The sequence below is a fragment of the Crotalus tigris genome, unplaced genomic scaffold (assembly GCF_016545835.1).
Source record: "Crotalus tigris isolate CLP2741 ecotype Arizona unplaced genomic scaffold, ASM1654583v1 scf7180000018682.9941245338:1185362, whole genome shotgun sequence".
Classification (NCBI taxonomy): Eukaryota; Metazoa; Chordata; class Lepidosauria; order Squamata; family Viperidae; genus Crotalus; species Crotalus tigris.
This window is the reverse complement of record NW_024097143.1, coordinates 114,264-127,130: the sequence shown is the minus strand read 5'-3', so window position 1 is coordinate 127,130 and position 12,867 is coordinate 114,264. Positions and strand designations below refer to the sequence as shown.

General features: G+C 38.1%; 1 protein-coding gene across 1 annotated transcript; it reads right to left on the bottom strand.

Moving 5' to 3' along the window:
* Positions 1-831: 831 nt before the first annotated feature.
* LOC120313455 (vomeronasal type-2 receptor 26-like) lies at positions 832-12,231 on the bottom strand. The gene is made up of 6 exons (XM_039355376.1): positions 12,074-12,231; positions 9,755-10,046; positions 8,188-9,000; positions 6,831-7,055; positions 2,771-2,897; positions 832-1,769 (listed from the first exon to the last, which is right to left on the bottom strand). Exons 1-6 carry the CDS (start codon positions 12,229-12,231, stop codon positions 832-834), a joined length of 2,553 nt encoding a protein of 850 aa, XP_039211310.1.
* Positions 12,232-12,867: the final 636 nt, after the last annotated feature.

Genomic DNA, 12,867 nt, shown 5'->3' with positions numbered 1-12,867 from the left:
TTGGTGAAATGGACAACTAAGTAGTTCTGCACTTGTGGCTTTCCTTTCAATGAAATCATCAAAAGTCCACTGCTGTTCACTCTGTTGACCATGACTATTGTGCTAGGTTTGCCACCAACCATATTGTGAAGTTCACAGATGATACAATAGTAGTGGGCCTTATTCAGGATGACAAGGTGGAAACTTATTGCAAGGAGGTTGAGGGGTTGGTGAACTGGTGTTAAAGGAAAACAGCCTAGTTTTAAATACTGGAAAAACCAAAGAGATCATTGTCGATTTCAGAAAAGGCAGGCACAGCCACACTTCTCTGTGCATTAATGATTCACCTGTGGAGATGGTTACCAGCATCAAATTCCTGGGTGTGCAGCTAACGAGCAGGCTGGCTTGGTCGCCCAACAGTGAGAAACTGGTGAAGCGGGCACAGCAGCGCCTGCATTTTCTGCGTTGCGTGTGAAAAGCACATCTTCCTTCCCCTGTGCTGACCACTTTCTACAGGGGGATGATTCAGAGCATCCTTCATACAGCATCACAGTCTAGTTTGGAAGCATCACTACTTCAGACAGGAAGGCAGTGCAGAGGGTGGTGAGAATGGCTGAAAAGATCATTGGCAGTTCCCTCCCTCCAATCCAGGACATAGCACAGAAGTGTTGCTTGAGCAGGGTCTGTAAAGATTATCTGACCTCTTACACATCTCTAATATAGCTTATTATATCAATAATAATTGAGACTTTATGTGAGAGAAAGAGAGAGTTCTTAGAACACATAAAGATTTTATTTCCAACTATCCTATTTTATCTTAACAATAACTTGGGTAACAAATAACTTTCAAAATCAAGAACCCACATTATTTTTCATCATTAGATTCTCCTTAGTGTTCATGTCAGGTCTCAGAATAATGATGTAACATTTGGGGACAAAAATACAGCCCAGTAAACCCAGGCTGGAAGCCAGGATAGAGAAGATTTGCACAGCCACCATGTATTTCCCTTTAGTGCTCAGGTAGGTGGGGATGAAGGAGACCCAAACACTGCAGAAAACCAGCATGCTGAAGGTGATCCACTTGGCTTCATTGAAAGTCCCCGGAAGCTTGCGGGCCAGAAAAGCCACCAAAAAGCAGATGGCAGCCAGAAAGCCCATGTAACCAAGGGCAGTGTAGAACATGGTGATTGAGCCTTCATTACATTGCAGAAGGATTTGTCTTGGTTGAGAATGCAGGTCAGAATGTGGAAATGGGGGAGAGATTCTCAGCCATATAAGGCAGAGGCCCACCTGAACTCCAGAGCAGGACAAGACAATGGAGTTGGCCAGACTTTTCCCCAACCATTTCCTCATCCTGCTGCCTGGCTTTGTGGCCAAAAATGCCACCACCACCATGATAGTCTTGGCCAGCAAGGAGGAGACAGCAACTGAGAAAACCACACTGAAGGTGATTTGTTGAAAAAGGCAGGTCACTTTCTTGGGCCGACCAATGAATAGAAGAGAGGTCAAGAAGGAAAGCAGGAGAGAGACCAGGAGAATGTAGGTGAGATCCCGATTGTTAGCTTTGACTATAGGGGTTTCTCGATATTTAATGAAGATTCCTAGAACTAAGGCAGTGTTTAGAGACAAAAAAAAGGCAATGATAGCCAGAATGAGACCTAACATTTCTTTGTAGGACAGGAAAGTCTCAATTTTGGGGACACACTGATCTCGCTTCTGGTTGGAATGCTGTTCATCTGGACACTTTTCACATTGGGACACATCTGGAAAAAATGAATTGCTATTTCTATCTTTTTTTAAAAGAAAAAAATATTTTTATTACTGGAACAATGATGTATAAAGAAAAACATGCTGTACATTAATTTCTAAGCATGAATAAAGTAGAAAATGCTTATAGAAAAACATTGCCACCATCCTTTCTCTTTATTTGCCAATTGCAGAACTGTCTTTCTAAAAACCGTGCTATGTCCCAAAGTTCTAAATTCTTTGTGTAGTATTTATGGTAGCCATTCTTGCTACTGCTATCATACATACTTTAGATATCATGAATTTTCCCATTCCAGAAAATTGTCCAATCTTATCTCCCAATGTGACATCACTGAAAAAAATGTGTCTTTCCAATTTTGGAGAATTATACCTCAAAAGAACATTTGGGATTTCAGGTCAATATTTATGTTTAGTTTTTTTTCTGAATGTTGTAATGCATTTTGTTCTCTGAATTTTGAGTTTGTTTGCATCACTACCACACATGGTAAAATATTCCTTTTTGTTATGGGATTTCCTACATCTATTTTTCTATGATTTGTTTGTTTTATCAATTGTTGATATAATTGTATACTGTCTGTAAAACATTTCCCCTTATAGTATAACCTGGAGTGAATTTTCTGTATTTTTCTTTTCCAAAGCTGTTTTTTTTTTGTACTGCAATTCTTTATTTGATATTTTGTATCCATTCTATTGTACAGTTATTTCTTTGTTCCATCTCCATGTCCTATTTCAAAAAACTATTTATATATGCCTCTTAATAGTTGAACTTGGCTTTGTATACCTATTTCTGTCATCTCTCAAGATTTCTCCATCTTTGTCAATATTACTTTTTACTGTTTCAGCAGTTTCGGAAAACATCCAACCTGGTAAAATGCTACTTTTATTGAATACGGAACACTGCTGTGTCTTGATTCTTTTCCTGAGTGTGGATGAGGCACACTGGCATAGGAGATTAAATCTTGGTTACTATATTTGTCCGTAGAATAAAAGGCTGATACTCCTTTTTTGTCCTTAAGCCACCTACCTTCCTGTGTGGAGATTGTTCCTTCCATACATGGAGAGCAGTCATAGCAGCACACTGGTTTTCCTTCTCTTGTGAGCTTGGTATATCCTGTTAGGCAATTTTTAGTACATCTAGAAAAAGGGGTCTTCTAAACAAAAAGAAAATTATGGAAATATATGGATTAGGGAATTCCTTCTATAAGTGGAAGTCAGTGCCAAGATACTGTAGGTTCATGAACTCAGAAGATACTTTCAAGATTTTTTCCAAATATAATAAAATTATTTTTGTTTGGGTGATTTCAGCAGCATATCCCAGAGTCCTTTCAATATTCAGTAAAGACTGATGACTCTCCTGTCCAAACATCTTTAGCCTTCTGTATGTTTGGGGGGGGTTTTTGCCAGTGAGAGGCAACATGCATTTGGATTTCATATCCCATCAATTTTGTTTTGAATTAGATTTAGGTAGGAAAAATGCAAATAGATAGGTACAAAATAAGTAGTACCTTGCTCACAGAAGTAACTATGAGAGAGATCTGGATGTGCAGTAGTCCCCAACTTTTGCAGCTTAGTGGCCCAGCTGTGGGGTGGGGGAGGGGAACTGGGCTGCATGTATGACATGTGTGCAGCTCGACTTGTGTAAGCAGTGGGCTGTCATGTGCTCCAGCCACTTGCCTGGCCCAATTCTGAATAGGCCATGGCCTAGTAGTGGGGCCATGGCCTGGGGGGGCACAATTGGAATACTAGAAAGTGTGCATAGAAGACATGATAAAGAGTATGGAGGCCAAATTATATAATGAACAGTTGAGGGAACTAGATATATATCTAACTCACAAAGAGAAGGATAAGGAGGGACAATGACCCCCAATATTTGAGGGTTGATCAGAAAGAAGAGGGAATTAGATTTATTCTCCAAAGCACCAGAGAGCAGGACAAGAAGTAATGGGTGGAAGCTTGTTAAAGAGAGGTCCAGCCTAGAAGTAAGGAGAAATTTCTGACAGTGAGAACAATTAATCAATGGACTAGCTTGCCTCATGTAGTTGTGGGTGCTCTATCATTGGAGATTTTGAAAAATAGACTGGACAACTATTTGACTGAGATGACATAAGATTTTCTGCCTTGAACAGGGGGTTGGAATAGAAGATCTCTGTCGTCCCTTCCAGCCCTATGATTTTATGTTCTATGAATTGCCATGTCTTTGCTTTCTTCCATCATGTATCTCTTGGATCTCAATTTACTTACTAACTCAGTCTCAAAGAAAACTGGTCTGAACAAAAAAGCAAGATAACACCTGTCAGATCTTGATGAATAAAAATCACAGGGACTTGATGGATTATATCCCAGAGTTCTGAAGGAGCTGGCAGATGCCATCTCAGAACCATTGTACTATATCTTTCAAAACTCCTGGAGCACTGGGAAATACCAGTGAGCTGATGTGGTTCCCATCTTCAAAAAAGGAGAAAAAACAGACCCAGGAAACTACAGACCAACCAGACCTAACATCAATACCAAAGATGCTGGAAAACATAATAAAAAACAGATCTGTGAACATCTAGAAACAAATAAAGGTATAACTAATAGTCAGCATGGGTTTGTTAAAAACAGATCATGTCAAACCAATCTTATTTCATTCTTTGACAAAGTGATTGAATTATTAGACTGGTGAAATGCTGTGGACATAGTATATACTTCAGCAAGGCATTCAATGAAATAGACCAGAAGTTACTTCTTGATAAGCTAGAAAAATGTGCGATAGACAGCAACACCACCAGATGGATTTGTAACTGGCTGACAAATTGTACTCAATGAGTCATCCTTAATGGTACTACATCTACATGGAGGGAAGTAAGCAGTGGAGTACCACAAGTTTCTGTCTTAGGCCCAGCACTCTTCAATATCTTCATAAATGACTTAGATGAGGGAATAAAAGGGGATCTCATCAAATTTTGCAGATGACACTAAGATGGCAGGACTAGCCAACACCCCAGAAAACAAGCTCAGGATCCAAAAGAATCTTGGCAGACTTGAACAATAGGCCCTATCCAACAAAATGAAATTTAATGTGGTGAAAAGCAATGTTTTATATATAGACAGGAAAAACCAAATGTACAAGTACAGATTAGGCAAAACCTGGTTCAAAAACAGTAACTGTGAGAGGGACCTTGGAGTCCTAGTGGACGATCAACTAAATATGAGCCAGCAGTGTGCAGCAGTAGCCAAAAAAGCTAATACAATCCTTGGTTGTATAAACAGAGCCATAGAATCAAAATCATGTGAAGTATTAGTACCGCTTTATAAAACTTTAGTAAGACCATACCTGGAATACTACATCTAATTTTGGTAACCACATTACAAAAAAGATGTTTAGATTTTGGAAAAGGTGCAGAGAAGAGCAGCTAAGAAGATTAAAGGCTTGGAGAGTGAAATATTAGAACAACTGTTGTAAGGATTGGGTATAGCTAGTCTGGAGAAGAAAAGGAGTGGGGGTGACATGAGTGGTTTGCCACAAAGAAGAGAGGGTCAACATATTTTCCAAAGCATCAAAGAGCAGGGTAAGAAACTCATCAAGGAGAAAAGCAACCTGGAGGTTTTGAAAAAGAGACTGGATATTCATTTATCTGAAATGGTATAGGGTCACCTACTTGAGCAGGGGGATGGACAGCAAGACCTCCAAGGACCCTTCCAGCTCTACTTTGAATTTGTAATTTGAACAAGATAAGATAGATAACCTTTATTGTCATTTTTTACTGTGGGCAAACAGGCACACATAAAAATGAAATTCTGTTGCCTGCTCTCAAAAGTGTACACATACCTAACTCACATATAAACATACTATATACAACATATGTATATACTTACACCCATATATATACTTATAAATATTAATCATTGTTAATCAATAATCATTACTCAAGCATTGAGTGAGATCCAGTAGAATAAATATGTGTAGCTCAGGGTTGAACTGTGGAGTACTTGGTGTACTCTGAACATGGTTGTTTGCTTGCAGACATTTGACTATGCTATCATCAGGCACTGATAATGTTATCAAGCAGCAGCTGTGAGAGAGATCTTGGAGTCTTAGCGGACAATCAATTAAATATGACCCAACAGTGTGCAGCGGCAACCAAAAAAAGCCAGTGCAGTCCTAAGTTGCATTAACAGAGGGATTCAGTCAAGATCTCATGAGGTACTAATACCATTCCATAAAGCCTCAGTAAGACCACACCTAGAATACTGTATCCAGTTTTGGTCTCCACACTATAAATAAGATGTTGAGACTCTAGAAAAAGTGCAGATAAGAGCAACAAAGATGATTGGGGGACTGGAGGCTAAAACATATGAAGAATGGCTAGAGGGACTGGGCATGGTTAATCTAGTGAAGAGAAGGACCAGGGAGACATGATAACAGTGTTCCAATATTTGAGGGGCTGTCACAGAGATGAGGGGATCAGCCTGTTTTCCAAAGCACCTGAAAGCCAGACAAGGAAGAACGGATGGAAGCTGATCAAGGAGAGATTCAAACTAGAGATAATGAGATATTTTCTTGACAGTGAGAACAATCAACCAATGGAACAGATTGCCTTCAGATGTTGTGGGAGTTTCATCACTGGAAACTTTCAAGAAGAGACTGGACTGCCATCTGTCAGAAATGGTGTAGGGACTCCTGCTTGGGTGGGGGGTTGGTCTAGCTGGCCTACAAGGTCCCTTCCAATTCTATTATTCTGATTCTAATTAAATATCTGTAAGCAACTAGGCTCAATGAGCATTAAGGACTACCCTGAGTTAGATGCCCTGAAGTAAGTCACTCAGGGTCTAAGGGTTTGTGGTGGTTCCTTAGCTTCCTTACATGGAACAAACATCATTGGACTACCAACATGCTTTCCATCCTACCCTAGTACAACGCTGGTGTTTCTATAGATAGCAATCCAGGAGAGATCCAGGAGAAATAGTAGTGTCTCCTTCAACCCATTTTTTTCATTAGCATAAAGCCTCCATCAGAGTAAGAAGATTAGTAAACTACAAAAGCAGATGGCTATGTAGGAATGGATGAATTACAATACCCACAAACAGGCAGACTTGCTTACCCAGTTAAAGGATGTTGGCCATATGATGACACTCTCATCGATAGAGAACTTGATATCTGAAGAGACTTTTTCAATATCCCCTATTTTCACTCCAGCAGAAGACTTGTTAGGAAATACTGCCCAGTCCATAATATCAAAGTCAGCAACAGGAATTCCAGTCTCATCCAAATAAACATCATCCACAGAAAAATTGTAAATCTCTAAGTTTCTTAGAAAAGGATGGAGCTGAAAAGACATAGAGAATCACCCATGCCATGTATACGTTCTCTTTTGAGCCCTAAGTCAGAAGTGGGATATTCAACTCAATGCCTCTGTCTGAAAATGTGACAAGAACATTATTCTCTTCCTTACTCCGTTCTTCCCTGTATCTCTCTTTCTCTCTCATACATAAACACATATACATAAACATTTTCTGTTCATTATTTTCATCTACTCTGTTTTGTGAAATTTCTAATCTCAGATCAGAAATAAATTTTAACTGCAGCAACCTCACCCTATTTCTAGGGTTGTTTACCCACCTCTTATGTTGATCTCCCACCACTCTGGACTTCTTGAAGGGTATCAAAACTCAGTTTTTTTAATTTGCCTGGATCCTCAAAGGGGGCCCTCACTACTGGAGGTGTTTGCCAAGGTAAGAAGATATCATCCCTGTGTTGTCCATCTCCTTGGCTCTTGTTTTTTTTAAATAGTTTTTAAAATTTTAATTGTTTTTCTGTTTATCTTTTCACTGTTTGTAAGACACCAAGAGTGGCTCTATCAGTAAGAGGGGTGGCATATAAATTTAATAAATAAGTAATAAATAATGTTGTATGTAGTATTTTATGTAACCAACAAGTGATGATCGAAAGTGAAAAGACTGGGAGAAATGACAGGGCTCCAGATTCTACGATTTAATTTTCAAAGGAGAAAGAGAGATAAAAGGATCCTGGGAGCCTGCAAATGCAGAAGAAAATTGCCAGGTTATGTGACCAGGAAGTGGTAATGAGAAGCAAGTCAGCTGAGTGCTTGTTTTCTGAAAATGCTGAGAAGAAGAAAGACATGGCAGGACAGGAAATACATCACACCAATGTTGGTTACTTATTTATTTTGCAAATATATGAAAACTCTCTCTTGTCTCTCTTAAGACAATATGTATTCTTACAAGCATCTTGAACCAGCACACCTGGTTTAGTCAAGAAGATTCAACAGCAGAATCTGTCTCTTTCTCTCTAAGCTTCCAGAACTGGTCAGAAGAAGTATTAGAAACTGCCACTTGTTATTGGAATTCCCGCATCATCATCCATTCCTGCTTATCTTTAACTTAACAGTTAAGAATTGAAAGGAAACCATTAGAGGAATTTTGTAGTAGAAGTCTTACCTGCCATGGCTGTACAATCTGGAATGTCTTAACATCCCCAACAGGCAGCTTCCTCTTACTCATTTGGGAGGAAAAGGCAGCACTGAGGATCCTGGCCACAACCTGGATTGTTGTGGAAATACTGGAGCCATCCTCAGACAGGATTCTTTCAACCAGATCCTGGGGTGGGATTTCCCAGGTCTCTTTTTCCAGGCATGTATTCCAAACTTTCTTAGACAACAAAGGACTTGAATAAGAACACTGAAATGCTGCCTCCCCAAACTGCGTAGTAGCAGAGTAATCTGAATTAAAATCATAATACTGGGTCGTTTTTTTTGTCTGACTTGAGAAGGATAGTAAAAGATGGTTATGCTGGAGATTAAGCAACCGATAAAAAAGTCTCACGCTTATACCTGACAAAGCTGTGGCAATCCATACTTTTCCCCCAAACAGGATTTCACTACTGTCAATTTCTCGTATTACTACTGCTAATATTATTGTGGCCTGAAAGTCCAACTGACAAACAATACTTTTCACTTTAGTGTCAGTAAAATATTCAAAGATGTTCTTTTTCCCCACTGCTCTAATAACCATGGGTAAGATTTCTGAGAAGGCAACACAGACACCTTTCCTTACGGCTTCTGGCACAAAGGTTCTTCTGAACTTTTCTCCGCTTTCATTGTCCAGAGCAGTGAGGCCGATCCATGTCCATCGGAAATGCAGGAGCAACTTGACAATTGCCAAGTGAGGAGGTTCTTGTTTTGGACTCACTCGATAGAAAAAAGGGAAATGGTGTTTCTGCTCTGGAATGTGGCTGATGACCGCATAGTTGATCTAAGATGAACCAGAAAAGATGGTTGATTGCTTTGCTTCTAAGGAAAAAAAAATAGTGCTTACATATCAGAGCTGTTCCTCCAGGAAAAGAACTTCCTTTCATCTGTTTTTGAGTTTCTACCATGAAATGTCATCTCAATGTCTGGTATCACTTGCCTGTAAACTCCAGTCATCACATCCTTCTGCCAGAATTACGGAAGGACAAATGTAACGATTTTTTTCACATCATGAGCAGTACAAGAATAAAGAACAAAACTCTAATATACAGCTCAGTTATACATGTCTCAGTAATGCCCAGGGAATGATGGGAAGATATGTGAACTCAGCGGAGCGAAAACAGTTGGGTGGTTTTTTTAAAAAATTCTTTAAGAATAAATAGGAAAACACATAATATTTTTATTTTTTTCTTCCAGTATGGTCCTTGACATTTTCTTTTGATTTGTTTCAATTAAGATTGGAAGATCTTTTTCTCTCCCAGGTCTTGTGACTGCAATGACTGACAGACAGGGAGAAGAGGCAGATGAAGAATTGGCCAAGAGATTGAAAATTTATTGTGCAGGATGGTTGAGATCATTTCAGTTGAACAATGGATAAGGATTTGTTCAGCTGCCAAAATGATATCAGAATGAAGAAATAGTTATTTGAATGCTTGATATCATTTTAGGGGTTCTTTAAACTCCATTGCCTCACTAATTTTATTTATTATCTGATATTTTTGGACTATTAGGAGACTTTGCAAAGTATTCATTTATACCTGTGGGATTTTGTAGATGCCCAGCATGGTGGAAATTTGATTAAAGAGATGAGAATCGGTCCCTTCGAGTAGAGGCAACAGATTATTTTGTTTTCCACAACTATAGTTTGGGACATTCTCCTGCCCTGCAGAAAGCAAGTCCATCATGACATCGCAAGTTATCTTTGCACTGAAAAAGTTCTCATAGATGCTGTAGCCCAGGGTGATGTTTGGTAACAGCTTTGGATTCTGGTTGATCTCATGAATGGCAAAGAAGAAGGGCAGGACGTGCCAGAAGCTCATACTGGATATACTGCAAGTGAAGAAATTTCATTTTGATTTTTGATTTTTCATGTTAAATTCAAAAAAAATCCAGATCCCATTTCTGAAGCTGTTCCTATAAAAACATTTATAACAACTCATTTGTATTGCTGTCTCATGATTCTATTGTGTGGAAACTTCAGAAATCTACAATCTGAAATCAGTTTTGAATGCATTATCCCCTTATGTATAAAATAATCTGGTTGTCTTCTAGAAGAAGAAAATAGGACAGGATCACATCAGCAGCTCAGTGTCCATATGTAATGCAGGAAATATTGTCAGAGGTTCGTTGTTCAATGAAAATAATGTCAGATACCTGTATCATTCATTTACAGTGATGGACTTTCCTTGGGTGTTAATATTAGAAGAACAGCTCCACTGACACTGCATTGACACAAGAGGGACCTTCTTTTCCATGCTTTTCTTCAGAGTCAAAGTGATCCCAATTAGAAGTTCTAGACCTGATCCCAACTTTTATTTTCTCTAAATGACTTAGAGGAGCATTCCTACAACAAAACCTATATTATTGTAATCATGGTTCCAATGTCTGAGCAATTGGATGATTTTATTTAAAATTCACATTAGAAAACCACATTCCTATGAAAATATAGTTTTCTTCCTTTTTCTTAAGAGTTTCTTGTAGGATTTCTTCAATTTCTAATTGTTAAGAATATCTCTATGATTTTTTCCCGGTAAGTACGAGCCCGTTCTGATGACTTGTATATCTTTAATTTAGGTTTATTTAGGTGTATATCTTTAATTTAGGTTTATTTCTTTCAGGTTGTTCTCCCACGGTAGCCTATAATGTTTGTCAATTTTGTTTGCACAATTAAAAAAATAAACCAAGAATTTGCCAGCCATGACAAAGCCTCCCCCTGCACTGTTCTATTGCTAAATGTTAAATCCTTAATTTTATACTACACATTCCTTTGCCATAAAATAATTCAGTTTTATTTTTATACTGTTATGTATACTTTTCAGACAGTATATTGCTTAGAATAATCTATTTCCATAATTTTCAAAAATAGATGGCTAATGAGATATATTTTGTACTCATATTAGCTATAACAAATATTAATCATAATACCTTGCAATGGTTCTATAATTAGGTACTATTAATATTCATGTCTTAAATATTGCTTCTCATTATATATAGGAATTAATTGTTTCATATGGAAGGATTGTAAGTTTTAATTTTATTGTTAAATTATGCTGGTTCAGTAATAGAATCAAATTACTAAAATAAGGTATTATTTTCACCTCATCAAATCAGCAACAATTTCAGTATCAATACACATATTAATAACAACCACTTGCCAGAAATGGGATTTTTTTTAAACAGCTGGAATGGCCTCTACTACATTCATTTCCCTTTTAAATCAGATGGAAGGTGCTTTCACAGCCTTTAAATCAAACACACCCAGGGCCACCTGTTGTTACTCCTGCCATGGTCCTAGGTTTCTTTTTTTTAAGGACTTCATTAATTTAAATAAAAAATAAGCAGGAAGATGGTGTTGCTGCCACACAAAGCAAAATACTAGCCTCAGTTCTTTTTGAGAGATCAAGTTGCTCACAAGCCACTTTATGAAAGAAAGCTGAAAACCAATAGGTGAAGATTGTGGCTTCTTGTCCAGGAAGGAAAAGATGAGAGATAAAAGAGAGAGAGAGAGAGAGAGAGAGAGAGAGAGAGAGAGAGAGAGAGAGAGATGGGTAGATGGATGGATAGATGGATGGATGGAGAGACAGACAGGTAGAAAGAGGGATGCATCATCAAGGACATTGAAGATGGGAAACACTTTGACCTCAGCTAAGAGGTGATCCAGTAGTTCTCCCTGGCATCACAGAGAGTTATTTTACAAAGAGCCACCCCCATCCCCATTTTAAGTCTTTTCCTTAAAGGAAATGAAGATGGGAAAATGTGACAGAGACCAGGTACCAGGAAATGGAAACCATTGATATTTAAGAAAAACAGGAAAGGAAAAAATTAATCACTAGGCTTACGTATATATCAGGAATTACCTTTCAAATCTGTTGTTTGGAGGTTTAAAGAAAACATATGGTTGAAATATAGTGCTAGTTGTAGATATGATTGCACCAATCAGGAAGTCTCCTGGCTTGTAGTAATTAAATATGTGTTCTTCCTCTTTTTGAACACTCAATGGGCATTTGGTCATCATTGTGTCGCAGGGAAAATGGGACACCAGGAGAAGCAGCAGCAGATTTTCACAGGTCATAATGGAGATCTTCTATTGTCTTTGGTCTCAGAGCTGTTTAAGGACAATTCTCTTGACAAAGAGTCCAGACCGACTGACTTTATAAAGATAAAGATAAAATGAAGTCTGGCACATTACAATAAAATGAGCAAGATTACATTCAGACTTGCACAATCCTGCCTACAAGCATCTTACCATATGCTCTCCATAGTCCTTAAGGTCCTTGTGGACCAAATTTTTAGATTTTTTTAAAAAAAAGTGTTAATAAGTATTTGTCAAATTTGTTGTTGATGGGTAGGTGTGTATGAAGGATTTACTGGTGTTCCTAAGAGGGGAAGAAAACTCTGTATGACTCATGGGCATAGTTCTAATTTAAGACTTATCAAAATAATACAATTCAGGTAAGTTATTATTCCCTTTACTCAAGAAACCTATTCTTAGTAGAGTAACAGAATCCAAGAGACATATCTTTGAAAGAAATACAGAAATAAATTGAGTCGACTTTTAGCAAGCTAAAAAAATTTTATTGATAGAAAAGAGTATCAGAGTTTCCTGCTGGAAATGAGTTGGTCTTCTTTCTTCCCTTATGGAATAGGCAAT

What these genes read in the sequence shown, in the direction of transcription:
- LOC120313455 (XM_039355376.1), bottom strand. Translation starts at nt 12,231, where the DNA reads ATGATGACCAAATGCCCATTGAGTGTTCAAAAAGAGGAAGAACACATA. An exon ending in CCAAACAACAGATTTGAAAG is followed by an intron (nt 10,047 to 12,073) that starts GTAATTCCTGAT and finishes CTTCACTTGCAG; the next exon opens with TATATCCAGTATGAGCTTCT. An exon ending in AGATTGTACAGCCATGGCAG is followed by an intron (nt 7,056 to 8,187) that starts GTAAGACTTCTA and finishes ATGTCTTTTCAG; the next exon opens with CTCCATCCTTTTCTAAGAAA.